At 42.4% G+C, this 18,685-nt stretch overlaps 2 protein-coding genes across 4 annotated transcripts in view; one reads left to right on the top strand and one right to left on the bottom strand.

Annotated features, from left to right (window-relative positions):
* Positions 1-9,108: 9,108 nt before the first annotated feature.
* SLC48A1 (solute carrier family 48 member 1) lies at positions 9,109-17,486 on the top strand. The gene is made up of 3 exons (XM_056798381.1): positions 9,109-9,525; positions 14,292-14,459; positions 15,083-17,486. The coding sequence occupies exons 1-3, from the start codon at positions 9,390-9,392 to the stop codon at positions 15,217-15,219; spliced, it is 441 nt and encodes a 146-aa protein (XP_056654359.1). The 5' UTR covers positions 9,109-9,389; the 3' UTR covers positions 15,220-17,486.
* The window catches only part of HDAC7 (histone deacetylase 7), a 45,868-nt gene continuing 44,627 nt past the window's right edge, over positions 17,445-18,685 (bottom strand). For all 3 annotated transcript variants that reach the window (XM_056798378.1, XM_056798379.1, XM_056798380.1), the window contains one exon: positions 17,445-18,563. In XM_056798378.1, the coding sequence (XP_056654356.1) occupies positions 18,515-18,563 (49 nt within the window). In that variant the 3' untranslated portion in view covers positions 17,445-18,514. The remainder of the gene's footprint in view (positions 18,564-18,685) is intronic.

Below are 18,685 nucleotides of genomic sequence, written 5' to 3'. Positions count from 1 at the left end.
CTCATGATTTGGATCTATGGGACAATCAAAGAAGGATAATCCTCTCTGGGTCAGAAGCTTTGGGTTGGGAGTCAGAGGGTGTAAGGGAGAAAGGGATTTCGCTGATAATAGTTTGTCTGAGTTTCTGGAGGTACCATGCCCCTGACACTTTTGTTAACTATTAAATTATTTAAATTGTCCCAATATAAAACCTGAACTAATAATATGCCAGCTCGAATCAGCCACTTTTTCTCCACAAATTGGGTAACAGTCATTGAGGTAGTAAATTTTTTTTAACTAAAACTTTTTTTTTCAATTACACATAAAAACCATTTTTGACAATTGTTTTCTGATATTTTCCAATTTAGATTCTCTCATTTCATCCCCTTCCTCCCAGTGGTAAAGTCTGATATAGATTATATCAGTACGTTTATGCAATACGTCTTCCCACATTGCTAATGCCCTGGCAGAAGACATATGAAGGTGGAAATCTAGAGATCCCCAGTTTGTTTAGATGGGAGGTAGAAAGCCCAGGTTTTGACCTTGTCAGAGGAGAGTTTTCCCCTGAGGGAAGGTCCTCAGACAATGGACATCCTGAGAGTTTGGGTGGGAATAGCTGATCCCATCTGATGTTAAGTATCTCTTTTGTCCCACTGGTTTCTCCCCTTAGGCTAAAGTCCTTTACCAAGGTGGTCCAGCCCTGGGCTGAGTCTTTCCCTTTTGTGTCCTTTGTAAAGCAGCAGCCCTCACTGTTAATCCTGTCTGGAACTCATCATTTTCCTTTCTTACCACAATAAAATCAATCAACTGTCCCTCCCACCCTAAGCCCCCAGGTCACCTAGAAAGGTATTTAAGCTCCCCCACTTTAGTGGCTCCTTTGGCACTCCCAGGGGTCAGTGACCAGGGATGCCAGAGTTCAGTCCTCAGACACTGTGCAGTCTTGTGTGGTGCACAGCTCTGTGTGGAGCCCTCCTGGCACTGAACCCCTTTTGCCCTCCATTAAAGAGTGATTTTGACCATTTACTAGTTCTGGGTTTTTTCCAGCTGACACACACAACAAAAAACTCATGTTAGATGACACACTTTGATTTGCAATCAGACTCCAACAGTTCCTTCTCTGGCTGTAGATGGCATTTTTCATCGTGGAAACTTGCTTTGCTGATGATAACTTGGTCTTTCGCAGTTGATTATTGTGCATTTCGGTTACTATTCTCCTGGTTCTTCTCATCATGAAAGTCTTTCCAGGTTTTTCTGAATTTAATCCTATTCATCATTTCTTATAGTACAATAATTTCCCATTACAACCATATGCCACAACTTGCTCAGCCATTCCCCAATGGATGGACATCCTCTCAGTTTCCCATTCTTTGCTGCTATAAAAAAAGAGTTGCTAAAATATTTTCATATAAGTAGGTCCTTTTCTCTTATCTGATCTCTTTGGGATACAGACCCAGCAGTGGTATTGCTGAGTTAAAGGGTATACACAGTTTGATGGCCCTTTAGGCATGGTTTCAGTCCACAGTTCCAACAAGAATGTATTAGTGCTCCAATTTTTCCACATCTCTTTCAATATTTATCATTTATTATTGACATGGGCACTGTACCCCAGAAACCCAGGCCAACTATTATCAGGGAAACTCCCTTGTTTTTCCTCCTCCTGACTCTGAGCCTAAAAACACCCAATGACCCTTCTAGGGTCCTGAGATGACTATCTTCCTTTGGTTGTCCTCTAGATGGACAGAAAGATGCACCTTCAAGCCACACCTCGATCCTATCAGACATCTGTTTATCCCCTAAAACTAAGGAATCTTTATGTCCCCAGGCAGACCCCAGTATGATCACCCCACCTCATGCCTGAGTGACTAACTCTGTTGTAAAAAGTATAAAATCCCCAGAACTGATGTCATCTGGGGGAACAGCCTTTCCTTTCATGCTGTCCTCCTAAAGAACTGCTCCCCATCTTGCTGTCTCACCTTGCTATCCTCCTGGCCACTCTCAACATTACTTTCTAAATTAATAAATCTCTTTTTTGTTTTTAAGCTAAGTTTTGGAGTCTTGCATGCTTGCAAAAGGTATCCTTCCCAAACTCCAAAGGTATCCTCCCTGCCCATAACAGTTTGGAGCCCAGAAGAAAGAGGGAAACCCCAGGGGTACACATCGACCCCCATAACAATGATCATTTTCTTTTTTTGGTCATGTTAGCCAATCTGATAGGTGTGAGGCAGTATCTCAGAGTTGTTTTAATTTGCATTTCTTTAATCACTAGTGATTTGACGCATTTTAATAGGACTATACATCCTTTTAATTTCTTTCTTTGAGAACTGCCTGTTCACATCATTTGATTATCAATTGGGGTTACAATTTATCAATGTATTCTTATGAGGTTGGCTCAGTTCTCTATATATTTGAGAGATTAGACCTTTCTCAAAGATACATGCTATAATTTTTTTCTCATTTTGTTGTTTCCCTTCTAGTCTTGATTGCATGGTTTTATTTGTAAAGAAACTTTTAAATTTAACATCATCAAAATTTTGCATTTCAATTTTTATAGTGTTCTCTGTGGTTATAAATTCTTCCCTTATCTATAGGTCTGGTAGGTAAGCTTTCCCATGTTCTCTTAATTTATGGTGTCACCACCTTTTATTTCTAGATCAAGTATCCATTTTGACTATCTTCTTTTATGTGTGAGATGTTGGTCTAGGCATAGTTTCTGCCATACAGTTTTCCAGTTTTCCCAGCAGATTTTTTTCAAATAATGAGTTCTTCCCCCAAATGCTTGGATCTTTGGGTTTATGGAATATTATGTTACTATGGTCATTACTGTGTGTTGACTTCCTAATCTATTCCACTGATTCACTATTCTCTTTCTTAGCCAATACCAGATTATTTTGTTGATTATAGTTTTAGGATATAGTTTGAGATATGGAATGGCTAGGTCTCATTCCCTCATTTTTTTTTCATGAATTCCCTTGATATTCCTGGCCTTTTTTTCTTTCAGAAGAATTTTGTTGACAGTAAAGTCTTAAATGAAATTCAAATAAGTATCTACTCTTCATTATCCCTTTATAAGGATTAAAAAAGCTTCTCAGTCAAGTTTAATGTAATTAGAGAGCTACTACCATAAACTAATTGGCCAAAGACTCAGCCATACCCCTGGTAGTTCTTTACAAAGCAAGATAAACTTCCCTGGGGAGTTTAGAGAAGAAACAGTTCTGAAAAGAATGAGCTTTTTGAGTAAATTATAGAATACTTGGGAAACAGGAACAACATGAACAAAATTACAAAACAGTTCATACAAATAAAGACAGATCTCTAAATAACTGGAGAAATATTCATTGCTCATGGGTAGTTTGAGCCAATAAATAATAATGACAATACTGCTTAAAATAATTTACTTATTCAGTGCCATACCAATTAAATTACCAAAGAATTAATTTATAAAGTAAAAAAAAGAAGAAAATTCATTTTTGAAGTCAAGAATATCAGTTTTTAAAAGTGGGAAGGAAAGGGGCCTGCCAGTACCAGATTTCAGACTATACTATAAAGCTGCAATTGTCATACAATTTGGTACTGGGAAAGAAATAGAGAGAGTGGAACAGTTTAGGTTCATGATATATAGAATCTGCAAATGAGCACAGTAATCTAATATTTGATAAACACAAAGATAGTTGCTACTGGGGCAAGAACTCATTCTTTGCCAAAAACTGTTGGGTGGGACAGCTAGTGAATAGTCCCCAGAGATGGGAGATACTGAGTTCAAATGTGGTCTCAGATATTTCCTAGTTGTGTGATCCTGGGCAAGTCACTTAATCCCAATTGCCTAGCCCTTATTGCTCTTCTGCCTTGTAATCAATACTGTAAAAAATAGACTCGAATACAGGACTACAATCCCCACGAGCCTTTGCTCCACTTCCCCAGAATGCCTTGTAATCTCACCTGGGCCGAGATCGAGAAGGTATTTAAGCTGATTCATAAGGCTTTCTGACTCTTGGACTCTTGGACGTTTTGGGGCAGGCCTGCTTTTTTTCATAATGTAGGTGAGGTTGTGTCTAGGCCTCTCTATGGCCTGGACACGTGTCTCTTATCCTGTATTTTCTTTAATCCTTAATCTTCAATAAACCTCTAAAAAAAATATAATACTCCTTACAGAGAGAAACTAATTTCTACCTGCCTCAGTCTCCCCATATTTCCCTAAATTTTAATCTTTACAATACTTAGTACCAATTCTTAGAATTGATACCAAGATAAGCTCAAAATGGATACCTGATTTAGATGTAAAGGGTGATATCATAAGCCAAGTAGTGGAACATGGAAGAAATTGCACATTAGATCTATGGATCAGGAGAGTTTATGACCAAATAAGAAGTAGACAAGTACATGGGAAGTAACACAGATAATTTTGATTACATAAAATTAAGAGTTTGTGTGCAAACAAAACCAATAAAGCTCAGAAAAGCAGAAAACTGGGGAAGGGGGGGGAATCTCTGTAGGAAATTTCTCTGATAGACCAAATGATTGGTCTCATTTCTAAAATATACAAAGGAACAAAGTCAAATTTATAAGACTAAGATCCATTCACCAATTAGTAAAAGGTAAAAGGATGTGAATAGGCAGTTTTCAGAAGAAGAAATACAACCTATCTATAACCATATTAAATATTCTCTAGACTGTAACAATTTATCACAAAAACCATATGTTGTGACCAAACAGGATTTATACCAGGAATACAGGGAATGCTTTAATATGAGGAAAACTATCAGCATAATTGATCATATTAATAACAAAAGTAATAAAAATCATGTGATTATATCAATAGATGCAGAAAAAGCCTTTGACAAAATATAACACTCATTCCTACTGGATATAAATAAAGTTTTTCTTGAAATAATATGAAGCACGTACCTAAAACTTTCAGCAAGTATTATCTGTAATAGAGATAAGCTAAAAGCCTTCCAATAAGATCAGGAGTGAAACAAGGGTGCTCATTATCACCAATGATTATTAACATAATGTTAGAAATGCTAGCGAAAGCAAAAAGGGAAAAAAATTGAAGGAAGCAGAATGGGCAAAAAGGTAATAAAACTATCTTTTTGAAGTTGATACAATGTTATATGTTGAAAAACCTAGAAATTCAACTAAAAGTTAGTTGGAACTATGAATAATTTTAGTAAAGTAGCTGGATATAAAATAAACCCACATAAATCATAAGCATTTTTCTATATTACTAATAAAGTTCTACAAGAAGAGATATTACTTTTAAAATAATCATAGATAGAATAAAATACCTGGGAGCTATACTTGCCAAAACAAATCCCAGAACTACATGAACATAATTATAAAACATAAACATTTACATAAAGTAAGACCTAAATAACTAGAGAAATATTAATTGTTCATGGATGGGCAGAGTCAATGTAATTGAAATGACAATTCTACCTAAGTTAATTTACCTTGTCAATGCTACCCAAATTACCAAAAAATTATCTCATGAAGCTAGAAAAATGAGAAAAATCTTTTGAAAAACAAAAGATAGAGACTAGTAAAAGAATGAAAAAAAAATGTAAAGAGGCCTAGCAGTATCAGATTTTGAACACAATTATAAAGCAATCATTATCAAAACTATCTGATACGAGGTAAGAGAGAGAAATGCAGATCCATGGAACAAAACAGACATATAACACGTAGTAGTAAAAGATTATAATAATCTTGTATTTGACAAAAAAATAGATCCAGTATATTGGGATTAAAAAAATCACTATTTGCTAAAAATTGCTATGACAACTGGAAAGTAGTTTGTCAGAAATTAGGTGTAGACCAATATCTTCCCCAACTTACTAAGATAAGATTAAAATGGTTATATGATCTAGAAACAAAAGGAGATATCATAAACAAATTAGAACAGGGAATATATTACCTTTCAGATATATGGGTAGAAGATGAATTTATGAGTAAATGAGAGGTAGAGAGCATTGTGGGATATAAACTTGATAATATTTAGTACATTAAATTAAAAAGATTTTGATAAATAAAACAAATATTGCCACAATTAGAAGCAGAAAATTGGGGGGAAATATTGTAGACAGTCTTTCAGATAGAGGTCTCATACTGAAAATATGTAGAGAACTTTGTCAAATTTATGGGAATAAGAGCCATTCCCCAATTGATAAATGGGCAAAAGATATGAATAGACAGTTTTCAGATGAAGAAATTAAAGCCATATATAAGTACATTAAAAAATGCTCTAAATCACTTCTGATTAGGGAAATGCAAACCAAAATAATTCTGAGGTATCATATCACACCCATCTGTAAAGGATAATTTTAGCATTGTGACTTAAAATCTAAATTTAATTGGTCGCCAGGGAAAATCCCAAATAATAAAATACCCAAATCAGCTGGAAATTTATGATGATTTAATTGATATAGTGGAGTAGATTAAGAAGAAGGAAGAAGGAAAAAGAGTAGGATTTCTCCTGCCTGACTAGGAGATCTAGAAAGTAAGATTTTGAAATGTGAAGGAGGAAGGAATCAACCTGAACTCCAAAAAGGCTCAGCCAAGATGCCCGAACCTGAATCATCTCAAGGGCAAACTCACTGCCAAACCCAGACAAATAACTGCCACCACTCCGAGATGTTAGAACACCTAGCACGTTGCCAGCCAGAGGCGCCTCTCTAGGGAAAGAGTGTGAAGAGAGCCAGTGATGTGCCTTATATAGGCGATTTTATGTCACTTTTCTGCATCTCATCTGTACCAATGATAGCTTAGTTTGACTTAGGACAGCCCAGGGGTCTGTCTGCTTTTTCTGCACATGCCTGTTGAAGGCCATTTTTCTCAGATACTTAATCCTTAAATTTGGTGCAGACCTTACTAATCTTGTTAAACTAAGGAGGGTGGACAAATGTAGAGTTCCCAAGACCTGATTCTGTTAGTTCAAGTATCTCTATTGTTACTGATCAGGAAATAGCTAAATAAGATTTTCTAAAGTATGGTCTGATTAGGGTGGAATAGTTTTAGAATTCACACATCAGATTGGATAAAATGACAAAAGAGCAAAATGACATATGTTGGAGGGAATGAGGAAAAGTGGGTACACTAATACAATGTTGGAACTGTGGGATGATCCAACCATTTTCGAGAACAATTGGGAATTATGTCTGGAGTTATAAAACTTTGTATGCATTTTAAAATATTTTGGTAGTTCTCTTGTGGTGGCAAAGAATTTGAAACTGATGAGATGTCTGTCAGTTGGAGAATGACTGAACAAATTGTGGTAATGATTGCAATGGAATACTTCTGTGCCATAAGAAAAGAAGAGCAGATTAATTTTTTTAAAACTTGTAAAGAACTATATGAGATAATGCAGAGTAAGGCAAGTAGAACTAAGAGAACATCATATATAGCTACTAACAACATTTGAAAAAGAGCCTGTGAGAGTTTGCTTCCAGAGAATGAACTGAGGAGCATGAAAGATATAATTTTGCTAGAAGAGACCTTCTCTAGTGTAGGGAGGGGAGAGTGGCTGAATAAAAAAATTTTTTGAAGTTTTAACACGAATAATTAAAGAAATGTAAATTTAAACAACTTGGAAGTACTACTTCATACTCAGATTGGAAAAGGAAAATGACAAATGCTGGAGAGTAAAGGAAAATAGCTATACTAACATACTGTTAGTGGAACTGTGACCTAGTTCAACTGTTCTGGAAAGCTATTTGAAACTATGCCCAAAAAGCTTGTGAAGCAGTGACACTGCTACTCAGACTATACGTAAAGAAATTAAAGATGAAAATAGCCTATAGATTTATGGCAGCAGTTCCTGTGGTAGCAAAAAATTGGAAACTGAGGGGATCATCAGCTTTAGAATGGTTAAACATTTATGAATGTGATAGAATACTATTGTGCTGTACTAATGATGGAGATAGTTTCAGAAAAAAACCCAAAAGATTTGAATGAACTGATGAAAAGTGAGGTGAGCAAAATTAGGAGAACAATTTCTATAGAAACAGTAATATTGTAAAGATAATCAATTTTGGAAGACTGATTAACATATGATCCATTTTAGTTTCAAAAGATTCATGATGAAGCATGATATATCTATCTCTAGAAAGTGAACTAATGGACTCAAAGGATAGATTGAAACATATTTTCTCCTATTTCTTCTTTACATGTGTGTCTGGGCACATGGATAATGTGAACATTTATTTTGTATGTGTATACATATTTATATACATATTTATCTTGCTTTTTTCAATCAGTGTGAGAATTTGTAACAGAAAATAAAACAAAATTGAATTAAGAAAAAAAGAGAACCTAAAGGCCACTGAGAATGAGACATGCAGTTTTGGATAGGAACAATTTAGGGAATTTGTTTTGCCTGACTGTGCATATTTATTTCAAGGATTTTGTTTTTCTTCTTTTCAGTGTGGGAGAGAAAATAAATGTCTATTAGTTGAAAAGCTAAATTAAATTAGAAACAAACAAGAAAACCCTATGGACTCAGAAGGCTAACCGTGGGGAAATGGGATTGTTCCTAGAAGAAATGCTTAGTATCCAAGGCTATGACAATTTTGGACAAGACTAACGTGAGAGTTTGTTTAACTATAGTTGTTAGGAAGGTTTTGTTTTTCTTCTTTTCAGTGTGGGAAAGATGGGAGGGAGAGAAAATAAATTCCCGTTAGTTGAGAAGTTAAGCTAAATTACAAACAAAAAGGCTAAATTTAGGAAAGTGAACTGTTCCTCCAAAGTAAATGTAATATCTTTATAGATCCCTGCGTAGGGTCAATGGGAAAAACGGCTTTGCCTGATGCTGAAAGTTAGAAGGATTTTGTTTTCTGCCTCCCCAATCCCATTCACAGGAAGTGAAGAGAAAAAAAAGGCTTGTACATTGAAAAATAAAAATTTTTACGTGATATAGGGGTTCCTGATGAAGAACATATGTAAAACCTTGCTACCTCAGCTTCGGATTTTGTAAACTAAGTGACTTGCGCAAAAGGAAAACCTATGAAATAGTAACGGTTGTTTTTTTTTTCGTTTTTCTCCATATGACAGTAAATAGCTTTAAGGTTTACCGCGCAGATCAAAAGAATCGGTTATTTTCTTTAGTCCTCGTTACTTTGCACAATCTTGCGGTTCTTGGAGACTGTGTCCACGGGACCCGAGTGGGAGGTCACCGAGGGTCCGCGCCAAGGCAGGAGAGCGGCCTCCCGCCAGCGAGGGCGCTGTGGTCTCGGGTGGCATCTGGGAAGCCCGGCGGGTGGGGGTAAGGGGAGGGCGGGGCGGCCGTGCGGGAGGAGGCGGAGCTTCGGGGCCAGTGTGACCACCTAGCCCGGCCCTCCGCTTCGCTCGGCACCTGAGGCTGGCCTTTTTGGCTGACTCCTTTCCGAGACGCGGAGACCCCGCCGGTTCCCAGCAGCATGGCTCCTTCCCGGTGGCAGCTCGGTCTCCGCACAGCCTATTCGGCGGTCGGTTGTGTGATGGGTCTCTCCGCCTTCCTCGTCTGGACCTTCCTTTTCCCTCAGCCCGGGACCGCTGCGATGGGAGGTCTCGCAGGTACCCGGCGGGGCGGGCGGGCGCAGGATAGGGAACCCAGAGGCTCTTCGCTCCCCACGGCCCCTACCGAGGAAGGATGGGGGTCGTTTCCCTCCTCCCCTTCTTAGCACATATTCTTCCTGACGCATCATGGGAGCGCTCATTTGCATATATCTGCATAGCCGCCTACGCGCGCGCTGCTCGAGTCCTGCCTCGGTTTACTCCCGCACTTGAAGCTGGGGGGGGGGGGGAGAGGGGAAGGGGGCGCGCGCCCCGCCCTGCGTTGCCCCGAAGTCTCACGCCTGCTTCAGGTTGGTTTAGCTCAGCCTTGGCCCTTGGCCTGTGGGGGCCCCTGGGACCTACCTGATTGGCGTCGAGGGTTAAATTGCCCGCCCCTACACCCGACCCTCTTCTTGCGGGGCTCCTCTGGGGTGACGCTCATTCTGGAATTAGAAATCAGGCCCTCCCTCCCGCCCCCAGGTCCTGGCCCGGGCCTCGGCCTCGCGAGCAAACTAGACCAGGATCGCCCCCGGGTCTGGCAGGGACCCCCGGGGAACCGAGTGCCTGACCCTTGGTATTGAGACGGGTCCCTATGCAGAGAAGGGGGCGCTGGGGGAGGGGAATCCCAAAACCCTACCTGCCGCGGACTTAGGGCCAACCGACTTTACCTTCGGCTGTTTCCTCTGATGTCCGAGGGTAGCGGCGCCCACGTAACCTTAGAGGCCAGAGGATTAGATTAGGGGAAGCCACTTTGAACCAAGCCATGTAAAGGTTCTAGGAATTGTGAGATTGTTATAAAGGTGTTGGGCTGCCCCAAGGGGCCTGAATAGCAGACTAATGAACCACGAGCCAACCTGCAGATCACCACCACGTCTTGTGCACTGTGTGCAGAAAGTGGAGAGGGAGAGGGCTTCCATGATCTCCGGATTCTTCTCGGTTTACAAAAGAAGTAACAGAGCTCAGGTGATTTTCAGAGCTTCAACTTGAACCCAGGACTTGACTTGCAGAGCAGTGAGCCTTTTCCCGGGCCACACACTCTGGGAGTGAGCCAAGGCCAGGTGTGTGCCTCTTCCAGACATGCCACATCCCCTCTTCACAAGAGGAGCCGGAATTTCCAGCCTGCATTCGCCAACCCCTCACTTTCCCCCTCTGTCAGGACTGCCTTCCTCTTTTTTTTTCCTGCCATAGATTTTCACTGAATGAAAGATCTCCCCATTGTGGCATTTGCAACTTGATGCAAAAGAAATGTAGAGGAGAATCAGCCTCTAGCATAAGAGCAGGATCTCCAAGAAGATCCATTCTCATCCCTTAAAATGAGCCTACTGTGTGACTCTGGGCAAGTCACCTAATCCCCATGGCCTAGCCCTTACTGTTCTAATGCTTTAGAGCAAATACACAGTACTGACTCTCAAGACAGAAGCTAAGGGTTTAAAAAGGGGGGGGGGGGTAGCATCTACTGGGCCAGGTCTTAAAATCCATCCAGCCTAGTGATCTTAAACAAGTCTCTTTACTTCTCTAGGCCTTATGTCTTTCAATTGTAAAGTGAAGGAATCAGACTAGATGATATCTGAGGTTCTTTCTTATGCCCCAGGTTGTGCTCTGACTTTTCCAGGATATGAGTCTGGGACTATAAAATCTGCCGGAATGTTATAGGTGATGCAGATACTCTATCTAGTGACCCAGGACTGTACCCTGGAAGAAGAAATGGCCTCTTGAATAGGCTTTGCAGCCCATTATCCCTCTTTGCCTCCTAGGGATGAGGGTAACCTTCTTTTGCAAAAAAGAAATTCTATCACTGGCCCCTGGAGTTGAGATCACGTGGCCTCTGATCACTTGTCCAAAAGATGCTGAGTCACGGGGGAGCAGTTCCAGTTTTCTTTTCTCCTCCCTCCCTCCCCAGGGGCACATGTCCAGTGGTGTTGGGGTATGAAGCTGTCTGGGCATGATACCAGGGAGCAGTGAGGGAGGCATGCCAGCCAGGCATTAGTAGCAGAAGGAGTTCACTCCTGAGCCTGGTGGCACTGAAAAAAATGGGGACAATGGAGAAAGAGGGACTAGGGCCCATTTGCTGGAGCCTACTTCAGATTTACAGGTAGAAAACACTTTAAGTGGCTCTGTATGGCTTAGTTTGGAAAGGGAAAAAATGGAGTTCTCACTCTAACTTTTAACACTTAAAAAAAAAATAAAAATTTATAAATAATCCTTTTGCTCCAATGCATTGGGAGCTGGACTTGGCAGTGCCATGTGCCTCTGGGCCACATCTCCACTAGGCTCAGTGGAGGGTCGTGGCTTTGGGAGGATGTGATTGCCAAGTTTGTTGCTAGGTCCTATTTTGGTACCCATATATACATTTTCTTTATGTGTCAGATCTGTATTGAGTCATAACACCTAAGTGACATGAGTCATGACATGACAATGACATAAGTCATTGCGTCAGCTAACCAAGGCTTTCCTTTGATCAACTTGTCTTTGTGGCTTGGGGGTGATTTAACAGGTTTCTCTGTTTTTCCCTTGTGCACACAGCTTTTCTGTACTTACGCATTTTTCACCTGATGCAGTATGGGCTCCTTTGGAAGTTTTTACCCAAATGAAGCAGAACAGTTTGGTAGGGAGAAGTACTGCAGGGTGTAAGGGACTGGAATTTTTATGTTGCCTCTTTGTGGCTTCCACATTACCCCTTTAAAAAATGAGTATGAGGAGTCCTTTTCTTCCTCTTTCCCCCTTTTTTTTGTGAGGTCCCAGCCCGTGAGCTCCATGGTCAGCATCTCTATTAATTCCTTACTTAGCAGTTTCTAGTTCCAAAAGATGCTGAGTCATGGGAGAGCAGCTCTCAGGGCCTCCCTGGCCTCTACTGAAAAACTTGGAGAAGTTGCCTGGATTCCTCCTTTGGCAGCATGGCCTTTGTGAACCCCCTCCTTCGGTGCCTTCTCTGACTTACAAACAGGTTGTTGGGGAAGGAAAATTCCCTGAAACAGCTAGTCCCAAGCCTGGTCCTTTCAAGAAAGTGTTGGTGATATGGTAGAAAAAGGCCAGGGCTGAGTCTAGTTTTGAGTTTCAGTCATTAGGCCTCGTTTAAAGTTCCCCTCCCCTGCCTCTAATGCTTCCTGCTGGCAGTGGAGGGGTATTCACTGTATGTGGCCTTGAAGACCTACTGGCCTAGTGACTAGAACTCAACCTCAGGCATGAAGCTTCCTTCTCTAAAGGTACTGAAACTCTATGCTGGGCAGTGGGGTTGCTCAGTGGATAGAGAGCCAGGCCTGGAGTGAGAGGTGTTGAGTTCAGACACTTCCCAGCTGTGTGACCCTGGGCAAATCACTTAACCCCTGTTGCCTTGGTTCTCCTCTGAATTAGACTTGATACTAAGACAGAAGGTAAAGGTTTAAAAAAAGATAGAAAAGAAACTTTGGGAACCAGACTGAACTTCCCCTTTAGAGGGAGGAGGGATGACCCTACTGCCCTCTTTTACTAGGTATTTTAAAATTATTTTTCAGCATGAGTAAACACAAACATCTTAATATACAAAGAAAAACAAAAATGTAGGTTATATGTGAAGCTTCTGCAATGTAAATCTCAAAAAAATAAATTATGGTTTGTTGTTTGGTATAGTTTAGGTTTAATATGGCAATTCCAACACTTCCCTGCTTGTTTGTTCCTTTTAGACTTCCTTGTTTTTTTTAATGATGCATTGATTTTTCTCTTTTTTAAAACAGTATCACTATGATTCTGTTTCCATTCTTTCCACTACCTCCCATCACAAAGGGAAATAAAAGCCTTTTCTTGTAATAAATGCATCCATTAGGTGTCTGTGAAATGGCTTGTCACATTCTGTACCTGTAGTCCATCACATCTCTTTCTCATCAGTCTTCAAAGTTACGATTGGTCATTGAATTGATCAGAGTTCTTAAGTCTTTCACAGCTGTTTTCTTTGCAGTGTTGAAGTTATTGTATAAATTTTTCTCTCCCTATGTCTTTGTTGGCTCAGGAACCCTGGGGCCTTAATCACATTCAGAGGATTGTTGCTAAGCAACTGGCACTGCCTGGCACAGAATGATCCAGTTGTGTTGGCCTGGTGGCCACTGTCATCCTAGGGAAAATGCCTCCTTAGGCCCTGAAGGGGCAGGTTCAGAGAAGAGTGGTAGCAGAGAATGTGAGCATGCATGGACCCATCTTTCTTCCCCAAATTCTAACCCTGGGAGTCTCTAAGAGCTCGTGCTTCAAGTATTGAAGAGGAACCCTGTATGACATGTGGCCAAGGCCAGGGCTTGCTGGACATGATGAAGGCAGGAAATTTAGTAAGGAAAAAAAAAAGAAAAATATAGCGAGAGCTTCCCAGGAAACAAGTTGTAGTTGATGTGACATGGCTGAAGAGTGGGCTCTTAGAGATAGTCCCACAAGTGTTGTGAGACCTCTAGAGAAGAGGGCGCCTAGTGGTAGGAGTAGTTTCCTAAATTTTGGCTCTCTGCTGCTTGGGAGACAAAGCACTGATGGTGACTGAAGGGAAAGGAACAGGGAAGGACTTTGAAAAACTGGAGGAAGGAGTGAGGTCCTAAGGGGACAGAGGCAGAAAAGGGAGATGCATTTAGTCACCAGCTTAATAACCAGAGCTTTCCTCTTTTAGAGATAGGCAGGTTAAAGGGTCTTATCTTCTGCTACTTCAGGTAGTAGGAGTTATCTTGGCCGCAGCCCCCTTTCAAGAATACCTCCTCGCCCATACAGGGCTACCCATGGATCTGTGGTCTTCAGCTTCCTGTAAGGAGGGCCAGGCTGACACTGTGCCCCTTCTCCAGGTGTTCTGGCGCTCTGGACTCTGACGACGCATGTGATGTACATACAGGATTACTGGCGCACCTGGCTCAAGGGTCTTCGATGCTTCCTCCTAGTGGGCATCTTCTTCTCCACTGTCTCCATCACCGCATTCTGCGCCTTCCTTGTCCTGGCCATCACTAGGCATCACGGTGAGGGCTTGGAGGCTGGGAGGGTATTCAGCTAGAGGTCAAACAAGATGAATGCTATAAGACCCAACTCAAGATAAGCCACATTTCAAGCAGTAGTAGGATCTGTAATATCCATTGACCACCTAAAAACAGAATTACCAGAGAATTGACGTCTGGCCTGAGCCTAGAGCACATTCCTCCCTCCTGAGATTTTTGGGGTGTAGTTGTTCTACAGTATAATAATGCACATTTATATAGTGCTTTAAGGCCTATAATACATGGGTTTGGTTTGTTCCCTTGTTGATGTAACCCAGTGCTAGGAAAAAAGGTTTTGCATAAACATAAGGTAGGGTGAAGAAGACTGGCCAGTCTCAGACCTATCTTCTAGAAGCCCCAGCTTCTCTGTTATACTTTGTTCCCCACCCTCTTTGCATGGACCAGGGGCTATTCATGAGATTTGGGTCTTCCTGTTGGGTTTGGTCCAAGGCATAATGGGCATCATGCAACAGGATCAAGGGAGGAGGGAGTGTCTTCTGCCTTGTATACAGTGGCTCGCTCCCCTTTCTTGAGTCTTGGGCATTATAGGGCAGGACCTGAAGTCATCTTTGGGTCTCTTATAACCATCCTTTCCTTGCTTCCTGCAGGATTCACAGATCCCACCAGCTACTACCTCTCCTGTGTGTGGAGCTTCATCTCCTTCAAATGGGCCTTCTTGCTCAGCCTATATGCCCACCGCTACCGAGCTGACTTTGCTGACATCAGCATCCTCAGTGACTTCTGACCTTGACTACTTAGGCTCCCCAGCCGGGTGGTTCTTAGTGATTGGACTCAGTCTTTGAGAAGCAGAGAGGAGGTCCTGCTCCCGATTCTGTTGGGAGGTTCAGGAGCCACGGCAGAGGATATGCTGGGGGGAGGGGGAGGGGGATTAGGGTGAAGGTCTCCCAGGACACTTTCCCTTACCCTGTGAGCAAGGTAGTAGGGGAAGGGCCTGTCTAGGGAGGAGGGGATGCTTTGTACTTTTTCATATGGATCTATTTTCTTATCCTAAGGTAAGTCCTTTTTAAATGGAGAAGGAAGCAACAAAATTAGAAGGCTATGGATTTGTGTTAGGGGGAAAGTGACTCAGGAAAACATTTATATTGGCAGGCCCAGGAGCTGAGTGGAAGAAGAGGTAATTTGACTGCTTCTGTCACCCAGCCTGAAAGAGCCCTCCTCTGTCACTTTCTAATGACAGGATCAGGTTTGAAGATTTGCCAATGAAGCTATGGGGGTGTCTGAGAAGAGACTCTTTCCTAGAAGAGCCTGCATTTGGCTTTACTTTTTCCCTACTTGGGGAGTAGAGAAAAGGGGTCTTTTTCTTGTTTTCCCCTTTTTAGGGACTCTGGGATTGGGCAGTAATCCTGCATTTCAGCGCAGCACTCTCTAGGAAGCTTGAAATGAGTTATAGATGAATTGGCAAATGCCTTTAGAAGAGATTTTGAAAAATGGCAAAATAGCTCAGACCTAGAGGGGTGTTTCTTCCTGGTCAACCCACATGTTCACATATCACCTTGCACTCATTTAGTCCCCATCCAGTCCTACGTAGGCCACTTTCCTAGGGTTGAAGTTGGGGCTGGGGAAGGTCCACAGAGTCTTGCAGGAGAGAGAGGTCTTCGGACATTGTTAGATCTGTTGGAAATCTCCCCAGCCTACCACACGCCTCGTCTCCTGCTTTCTTTCCCTCTCCTAAACTTTTTATCTTTTCCCCCTACTTCTGGACAAAAGATCTGCTAATACCATACTCAGACCCAGGGGTCCTTAAGAAGCTCCGCCGGTCTGCTGTTACATTTTTACACTGTATTGGCATTGTGCATGTGTCACTTTTTAGCTCTTTCTTCCCCACTCAAAGGAATTCTCGTGCCCATCCCACCCTCAGCCATATTGCCGAGTCACTGTCACTTTAGCAAAGACAACAAACAAGCTGCTTTATCATTAAATGGCCTCTGGGTGTCACTTGTGGGCTAGAGAGCTTTGAAGGAGACTTGAAGAGACGCAGGCAGAGAAATGGGGTCATCCGAAGCTGGGTGCTGTCATTTCTAGATACCCTCCTAGATTCTTATGTATTGCTAATTGGGGAAATGGCGCAAGATATTCCAGGTTTTGGCCATGAAGTAGTTAGGTGGATAGAACACCGGGTCAGGAAGACAAGTTAGAATTCTACCTCATACGGGTCCTAGCTGTATGACCTCGGAACTTCTTAAGCCCCAGCTTCCTCATTTATAACATAGGGACAATAATAATACCACATCCTTCCAGGTCAGTTGTAAGAATAAAAATAATATTTGTAAAGTTCTTTGCAAACAGTGCTAGATAGATGCCAGCTATTAGTAGAGGGGGAGGGGCAGGCATTAAGCATCTTTTATGCGCCAAGCACTTCAATATTCTCTTATGTGAGCCTCATAACAATCCTGAGAGGTAGATACTATTATTATCCCTACTTTACAGATAAGAAAATTGGGTCAGACTGCTAGTGAGCATCGGAGGCTATCCCACGACCGAGTCTTCCCGACTCCAGGCCTAGCACTGTGTCCACTGTTCCATAGAGTTGCCTATATGCAGTGATGGGATAATAGACACTTGCATGGGTTACCAATGTAATGTGAGGGAGCGTCCACCTTTCTCTGAAACTGGACCAAGCACTAGATTTGGAATAGAGGTTCTGCATTCAAATACTGGCTCTGCCACTTACTATGTCACTTCTGGGTCTCGGTTTTCTCACCTGTAAAATGAGGGGATGAGGTGAAGCTATCTTCCAGCTGGTTCAGTCAAAGACTGGAGCCATACTTACTGCGTCATCCAAGAAAGGCAAGAATAGGTCCCATCAGGATGGGATAGCATGGTCAGCATCTCCAGATTCTCTTTCCTTTTCCCTGACATCTTTTCTCCCATGTATATGTCATCCATGAGGGAATGTGTGCACTCATGCACTTAATGTACCCACTTAAACCCATTCACCACCAGGAGGCCTTTGTCTTGTGCAGTATTAAAGCAAATAAACATTTATTCAGATTTTTCTTTTTCTTAAACAAAAACATGCACATACACAGGAGTTTTGTGGGGGAGACATACATGCGCACACACACAAATACTTCTGGCCCCAAGCTGGAGCTAGGAAGCCCCTGTGCTGATGTCCCCAGGAGCAGCCCTTCTCACTGGCCCACATCTTCCCTTTAGCTCACCTCACTGCAGCTAAGGCAATTCTGTGTGGGGACAGGGAATCAAGCCTGAATGGAAGCCTTAAGATGGGAAAGCTAAGGCTCCCTCTAAGTTGTGTTGTATCCCAGAGAGAAGATAAGGGAGTTGGCACCATCTGCTTGGGGGAGAGGGACAGCTTGCTCACTCCCCCCCAGGATACTGAGATGGTTAAGTCAAGGTAATACACAGTCTGGGCACTGAAGATGGGGGTGGGGTAGAGAATTGTCTAACTAGCAATTCTTAGATTGTGCTGCGTTCTAGTGCCTGGCAAGGGCATCCCTGAAAGCCCAGTAAGTTTGGAGTGGAGAGATGACAGGACATCTAATCATGCACAAGGGGAAGGAGACCTCTGGGGCCTCCCAATGAACCTGTCTTCTCTGGAGCTCTAGCTGCAGGAAGGATTGAGTTCACATTTCCATACAGACCTTGAAGGCAAAGGGCTGGGGCCCCTGGTTGGAGATAGTGGTTAGGAGTAGGTTGAGACAGGAGAGCCAAGACCCCAGTCAGACTCCCAGAAAAAGCTATCTTCTGCAAGCCAGAGGTCATGCTCCAGAAAGCTAAAGGAATCTGCCCTTGGAGAGGTCTAGGGTGGGGCAGTGGCTGAGCACCACTCCCTTATCTCTCTTTGTTCCTTTCTGGAGACTTGTCCCTGTTCCCCACCCTAGGGCTTGTGGATCCTCCCAAATTTTCTGGGTGACTTGTCAAGGGAGGAGCAAGGGTGGCAGACATCAGACCAGGACCCTTGGTATCTGAAGCCTCGGGGACTAAACATGGTGGCCATTGGTTAGAAGATCTAGGTCTGAAGGGCAGGAGTGGATGGCAAATTGGTTTATCCTGGAGCCTTAGAGATTCATAGGCTCTTCTTCTTCCTCCATCAGCTGCTCTGAGGGCCTGGTTTGGGAGGAAGATGAAGCAAAAATTGGCAACAGTCAAGTCGGAGAACTCCGAAAGGGAAGGCTGAGGTGAGAGGGAGACCCTGTCATCTCTGGGTTAGGCAGTGAGAATGGAAGGAG

Source organism: Monodelphis domestica, chromosome 5 (assembly GCF_027887165.1).
Source record: "Monodelphis domestica isolate mMonDom1 chromosome 5, mMonDom1.pri, whole genome shotgun sequence".
Lineage (NCBI taxonomy): Eukaryota > Metazoa > Chordata > Mammalia > Didelphimorphia > Didelphidae > Monodelphis > Monodelphis domestica.
The sequence above is the reverse complement of the archived record's forward strand: the minus strand, read 5'-3'. Positions and strand labels throughout refer to the sequence as shown.